Genomic DNA, 7,520 nt, shown 5'->3' on the forward strand with positions numbered 1-7,520 from the left:
CATACCCCTCTATATACAGTGCCTGGAAAAAGTATTCATACCCCTCTATATACAGTGCCTGGAAAAAGTATTCATACCCCTTGAAATTCCCCACAAGTTCTCATGTTACATCCATAAACGTAAATGTATTTTTATTGGGATTTTATGTGAGAGACACAAAGTGTCACATAATTGTGAAGTGGAAGGAAAATGATACAAATAAATCTGTGAAAAGTATATGGGGGGGGGTATTTGTATTCAGCTCCCTTTACTCTGATAACTAAAATCTAGAGGAACCAATCGCCTTCAGAAGTCACCTAATTAGTAAATAGAGTCCACCTGTGTGTCATTTAATCTCAGTATAAATACAGCTGTTCTGTGAAGCCCTCAGGAGGTTTGTTAGAGAACCTTAGTGAACAAACAGCATCATGAAGGCCGAGGAACACAACAGACAGGTCAGGGATGAAGTTGTGGAGAAGTATAAAGCAGGGTTAGGGTATTAAAAAAAAAATCTCCCAAGCTTTGAAGATCTCACGGAGCTTCTGTTCAATCTATCATGGATTGGATGTACAGTCTGATCACTGGGGGGGGGGGGGGGGGGGGACTGAGGAAATGCCGCCTCCTCCTTCTACAAAGATACAATGTACAGTCTGATCACTGGGGGGAGGGGAGATTTGTGACACAGTTGAATACACAGATGTTTGGATACATTACCGGTCCCGGTGGGGGGAGGGGGTCGCCGAGCGCTGTCAGTGCCGTGTCCTAGGCAAGGCAGTGATCTGTACAGTTATCTCCAGCTGCGGGCGATGTCACGGACCCTCAAACTGTACAAACAACTACCTCAGCCCAGATCCAGGCCTTCCGCTCCGGATTCGTTCTTCCTGGAACTCCGAGGATCGCCGGCGGGGGAGAAAAATCACTGAATGAAGATCGGAGGGAGACCCACCGGGGGCACCGGACCCCCTGACTTACCGTCTATTTTGTTGGAGCTGTACACCACCGTGTTGGCCGCGTGCGTGTATCTGATGAGGTCCACTCCGTACTTCTTACTGTACAACGTCCGCTTCGGTCTGCCGGGAGAGAAGAGGAGGAGTCAGAAAATTCTACTCCTCCCACTGACACCAACCATGGGGCACTATTCCTCCCACTGACACCAATGATGGGACACTATTCCTCCCACTGACACCAATGATGGGACACTATTCCTCCCACCGACACCAATGATGGAACACTATTCCTCCCACTGACACCAATGATGGAACACTATTCCTCCCACTGACACCAACCATGGGGCACTATTCCTCCCACTGACACCAATGATGGGACACTATTCCTCCCACTGACACCAATGATGGGACACTATTCCCCCCCACTGACACCAATGACGGAACACTATTCCCCCCCACTGACACCAATGACGGAACACTATTCCTCCCACTGACACCAATGATGGGGCACTATTCCTCCCACTGATACCAATGATGGGGCACTATTTCTTCCACTGATACCAATGATGGGACACTATTCCTCCCACTGACACCAATGATGGGACACTATTCCTCCCACTGACACCAATGATGGGACACTATTCCTCCCACCGACACCAACCATGGGGCACTATTCCTCCCACTGACACCAATGATGGGACACTATTCCTCCCACTGACACCAATGATGGGACACTATTCCTCCCACTGACACCAATGATGGGACACTATTCCTCCCACTGACACCAATGATGGGACACTATTCCTCCCACCGACACCAACCATGGGGCACTATTCCTCCCACTGACACCAATGATGGGACACTATTCCTCCCACTGACACCAATGATGGGGCACTATTCCTCCCACCGACACCAATGATGGGACACTATTCCTCCCACTGACACCAATGATGGGACACTATTCCTCCCACTGACACCAATGATGGGACACTATTCCTCCCACTGACACCAATGATGGGACACTATTCCTCCCACTGACACCAATGACGGGACACTATTCCTCCCACTGACACCAATGATGGGACACTATTCCTCCCACTGACACCAATGATGGGACACTATTCCTCCCACTGACACCAATGATGGGGCACTATTCCTCCCACTGACACCAATGATGGGACACTATTCCTCCCACCGACACCAATGACGGGACACTATTCCTCCCACTGACACCAATGATGGGACACTATTCCTCCCACTGACACCAATGATGGGACACTATTCCTCCCACCGACACCAATGATGGGGCACTATTCCTCCCACTGACACCAATGATGGGACATTATTCCTCCCACTGACACCAGTGATGGGACATTATTCCTCCCACTGACACCAATGATGGGACACTATTCCTCCCACTGACACCAATGATGGGACACTATTCCTCCCACCGACACCAATGATGGGGCACTATTCCTCCCACCGACACCAATGATGGGGCACTATTCCTCCCACTGACACCAATGATGGGACACTATTCCTCCCACTGACACCAATGACGGGACACTATTCCTCCCACTGACACCAATGACGGGACACTATTCCTCCCACTGACACCAATGACGGGACACTATTCCTCCCACTGACACCAATGACGGGACACTATTCCTCCCACTGACACCAACCATGGGGCACTATTCCTCCCACCAACACCAACAATGGGGCACTATTCATCCCACTGATGGGACACTATTCCTCCCACTGACACCAATGATGGGACACTATTCCTCCCACTGACACCAATGATGGGACACTATTCCTCCCACTGACACCAATGATGGGACACTATTCCTCCCACTGACACCAATGACGGGACACTATTCCTCCCACTGACACCAATGACGGGACACTATTCCTCCCACTGACACCAACCATGGGGCACTATTCCTCCCACCAACACCAACAATGGGGCACTATTTATCCCACTGATGGGACACTATTCCTCCCACTGACACCACTGATGGGACACTATTCCTCCCACTGACACCAGTGATGGGACGCTATTCCTCCCACTGACACCAATGATGGGGCACTATTCCTCCCACTGACACCAATGATGGGGCACTATTCCCCCCACTGACACCAATGATGGGACACTATTCCTTCCACTGATACCAATGATGGGACGCTATTCCTCCCACTGACACCACTGATGGGACACTATTCCTTCCACTGCCACCAATGATGGGACACTATTCCTCCCACTGACACCAATGATGGGACACTATCTTCAACAAATGTGGCGCACACACACCCCCTGAAAGCGATGGGACGCCACGCAGGGCGTGTTGCGAACGCCCCCTCCCCCCCCGGTGATACTCACTTGCCCTCCTGACAATCGTAGAGTACGATGGAGTCGTCGTCGCTGCTGGAGATCACCGTCTCCCCACTGGGACTGAAGTCGAAGCAGTTGATCTTGTCGGAATTTTCCCGGAAGACCTTGGCCACGCGGAAACTGCGCAGCACATTATCGGTGAGCTTCATGGCGGCCGTGGTGGAAGAGGGGGTGCGGGCCTGAAGAGAGGGGGAGGGAAGGAAAAGGTTATTGAGGGGGGAGGGGTTTGATATTCAGGTAAATGAACACAGAGGTGACCGTTTACACTCGCTGCATGGCGCGGGATTCCCGGACAGGTGAGGGGCGCGAGCGCTCATATAATGGAGACCGTATTCGTGGCTCATTCACATTCAGAAATACCAACACAAAGTTTTCGGCAGTTTTGTAGTAGAGGGCCTTAGAATGGGTTAAGGAACTTTCCCTTCACTTCCTGTTTTGTTGACACCACAGGAAATGAGAATCGGCTCTGTCCCCAAACCAAGTGTGGGGGTGGAGAAGGTCGTTGTCAGCGAGGCGCTCAGGTGGTTGTAGACGAGAGAGAGAGAGAGAGACCTGCAGGACAGGGTTGATGACCACTGACGTAGAGCATTGAGGGTGGAGAAGAGTTGGCGAGGATTGGATGGGAGTAAGGTGATGAGAGTGATGGAGTAGAGTGTTGACGGTGAGAGGGTGATGGGTGGAGAAGAGTTGATGAGGATTGGATGAGAGGCGGGGTAAGGAGAGTGATGGAGTAGAGTGTTGATGGAGAAGGGTTGGTGAGGATTGGATGAGAGGAGAGTGATGGAGTAGAGCAGTGTTTCTCAACTCCAGTCCTCGAGGCGCCCCAACAGGTCATGTTTTCAGGATTTCCCTGAGATGAATTGGCTGTGGTAATTACTAAGGCAGTGAAACTGATCAAATCACCTGTGCAAAAAAATGGAAAGCCTGAAAACATGACCTGTTGGGGCGCCTCGAGGACTGGAGTTGAGAAACCCTGGAGTAGAGTGTTGATGGTGGAGAACGGTTGGTGAGGAATGGATGAGAGAGGAACGATGGAGTAGAGTGTTGATGGTGGAGAACGGTTGGAAGAGAGGGAAGGGGGGGGGGGGTGATGGAGTAGAGTGTTGATGGTTTAGAAGAGTTGGATTGGATGAGAGGTGGGGTGATGAGAGTGATGGAGTAGACTCAAGTGTTGATGGTGGAGAACGGTTGGAAGAGAGGGAGGGGGGGGGTGATGGAGTAGAGTGTTGATGGTGGAGGAGTTGGTGAGGACTGGATGAGAGGCGGGATGATGAGAGTGATGGAGTAGAGTGTTGATGGTTTAGAAGAGTTGGATTGGATGAGAGGTGGGGTGATGAGGGTGATGGAGTAGAGTGTTGATGGTGGAGAAGGGTTGGTGAGGATTGGATGAGAGGCGGGGTGATGAGAGTGATGGAGTAGACTCAAGTGTTGTTGGTGGAAAAGGGTTGGTGAGGATTGGATGAGAGGGGGGGAGGGGTGGTGATGAGAGCGATGGAGTAGAGCAGTGATGGTGAACCTTGGCACCCCAGATATTTTGGACCTACATTTCCCATGATGCTGCAGTACACTGCAGAGTGCAGAGCATCATGGGAAATGTAGTTCCAACACATCTGGGGGTGCCGAGGTTCTCCATCACTGGAGTAGAGTGTTGATGGTGGAGAAGAGTTGGACTGGACGATGCCCAGGTTGTAGAGATCGGGACTCGAATCCAGGCCGGTGGTGGGACGGGGAAGGGTGGGGGAGGTCGGTGGTGGGACGGGAAGGGTGGAGAAGGGTGGGGGAGGTCGGTGGTGGGACGGGAAGGGTGGAGAAGGGTGGGGGAGGTCGGTGGTGGGACGGGAAGGGTGGAGAAGGGTGGGGGAGGTCGGTGGTGGGACGGAGAAGGGTGGGGGAGGTCAGTGGTGGGACGGAGAAGGGTGGGGGAGGTCGGTGGTGGGACGGAGAAGGGTGGGGGAGGTCGGTGGTGGGACGGAGAAGGGTGGGGGAGGTCGGTGGTGGGACGGAGAAGGGTGGGGGAGGTCGGTGGTGGGACGGAGAAGGGTGGAGGAGGTCGGTGGTGGGACGGAGAAGGGTGGGGGAGGTCGGTGGTGGGACGGAGAAGGGTGGAGGAGGTCGGTGGTGGGACGGAGAAGGGTGGGGGAGGTCGGTGGTGGGACGGAGAAGGGTGGGGGAGGTCGGTGGTGGGACGGAGAAGGGTGGGGGAGGTCGGTGGTGGGACGGAGAAGGGTGGGGGAGGTCGGTGGTGGGACGGAGAAGGGTGGGGGGAGGTCGGTGGTGGGACGGAGAAGGGTGGGGGGAGGTCGGTGGTGGGACGGAGAAGGGTGGGGGGAGGTCGGTGGTGGGACGGAGAAGGGTGGGGGGAGGTCGGCGGTGGGACGGAGAAGGGTGGGGGGAGGTCGGCGGTGGGACGGAGAGGGGTGGGGGAGGTCGGTGGTGGGACGGAGAGGGGTGGGGGAGGTCGGTGGTGGGATGGAGAAGGGTGGGGGGAGGTCGGTGGTGGGACGGAGAGGGGTGGGGGAGGTCGGTGGTGGGACGGAGAGGGGTGGGGGAGGTCGGTGGTGGGAACGGAGAAGGGTGGGGGGAGGTCGGTGGTGGGAACGGGGAAGGGTGGGGGGAGGTCGGTGGTGGGAACGGGGAAGGGTTGGGGAGGTCGGTGGTGGGAACGGGGAAGGGTTGGGGAGGTCGGTGGTGGGAACGGGGAAGGGTTGGGGAGGTCGGTGGTGGGAACGGGGAAGGGTTGGGGAGGTCGGTGGTGGGAACGGGGAAGGGTTGGGGAGGTCGGTGGTGGGAACGGGGAAGGGTTGGGGAGGTCGGTGGTGGGAACGGGGAAGGGTTGGGGAGGCCGGTGGTGGGAACGGGGAAGGGTTGGGGAGGTCGGTGGTGGGAACGGGGAAGGGTTGGGGAGGTCGGTGGTGGGAACGGGGAAGGGTTGGGGAGGTCGGTGGTGGGAACGGGGAAGGGTTGGGGAGGTCGGTGGTGGGAACGGGGAAGGGTTGGGGAGGTCAGTGGTGGGACGGAGAAGGGTGGGGGGAGGTCGGTGGTGGGAACGGGGAAGGGTTGGGGAGGTCGGTGGTGGGAACGGGGAAGGGTTGGGGAGGTCGGTGGTGGGAACGGGGAAGGGTTGGGGAGGTCGGTGGTGGGAACGGGGAAGGGTTGGGGAGGTCAGTGGTGGGACGGAGAAGGGTGGTGGGATCTCAGGGTGGTTGCCAGGTAACAGTGACCGGATTATTAGGAGGTGGGATCTCTGGGGGGGGGGGGTTCCAGGGGGTATGATGGGGGGGGGGGCAGGCTATAAGGGGGGGCAACGATGTACATTGACGGGAGGGAGTATTTAAAAAACAATCACTATGGGGGAGGGGGTCAGGGGCAATTAATATGGGGTGATGTAATAAGGGGGTACATTTTATGGGGGGAGGGTGAATATTGGGGGGGGTGTCTTCTGGGTGTATGTAGGGGGGTGGTCAGGTGACATTTGTGGGGGGGGTGAATATTGGGGAGGGGGGGTAATCAGGTGACATTTGTGGAGGAGGGGTTATGGGGGGTGAGGAGTAATTAGGGGTGAATATTAGGGGGGGTCTTCTGGGGGTAATCAGGTGACATTTGTGGAGGAGGGGTGAATATCGGGGGGGGGGGTCTTCTGGGGGTATGTAGGGGGGTGGTCAGGTGATATTTGTGGGGGGGGGGGGGTAATCAGGTGACAATTGTGGAGGATGGGTGAATATTGGGGGGGGGTCTTCTGGGGGTATGTAGGGGGGTGGTCAGGTGATATTTGTGGGGGGGGGGGTGAATATTGGGGGGGTATGTAGGGGGTAATCAGGTGACATTTGTGGAGGAGGGGTTATGGGGGTGATTATTATTTGGGGGGGGGGGGGTCTTCTGGGGGTATGTGGGGGTAATCAGGTGACATTTGTGGAGGAGGGGTTATGGGGGGTGATTATTATTTGGGGGAGGGGTCTATATTTGAATGGTCTGGATGGGGGGCCCTGTTCTGTCAGGGATGGGGGGGAGGGGTATCACTATAGCTGTGGGGGTTACCTGGGGGCCGGCGGGTAATACTAGGACGGGGGTGCGGTAGGTATCCCGGAGGGTGGCCCGGTCGGCTCTCTCCTGCGGTCGGGGCGGCTCAGGCTCGGCGCGGTATTGGCGCTCTCATTGTGTCCGCCATGTTGCCGGAGGGGGGAGGGGCCATCAGACAGTAG

At 55.9% G+C, this 7,520-nt stretch overlaps 1 protein-coding gene across 1 annotated transcript in view; it reads right to left on the minus strand.

The window, feature by feature from the left end:
* WDR82 (WD repeat domain 82) overlaps positions 1-7,520 on the minus strand; it is a gene marked incomplete at its 3' end in the record, with an annotated part of 14,877 nt that extends 7,357 nt beyond the window's left edge. Inside the window, 3 exon segments of the mRNA XM_040358696.1 lie at positions 952-1,049; positions 3,310-3,500; positions 7,357-7,520. Coding sequence (XP_040214630.1) covers positions 952-1,049; positions 3,310-3,470 — 259 coding nt within the window.

This window comes from Rana temporaria, chromosome 7, assembly GCF_905171775.1.
Source record: "Rana temporaria chromosome 7, aRanTem1.1, whole genome shotgun sequence".
NCBI lineage: Eukaryota > Metazoa > Chordata > Amphibia > Anura > Ranidae > Rana > Rana temporaria.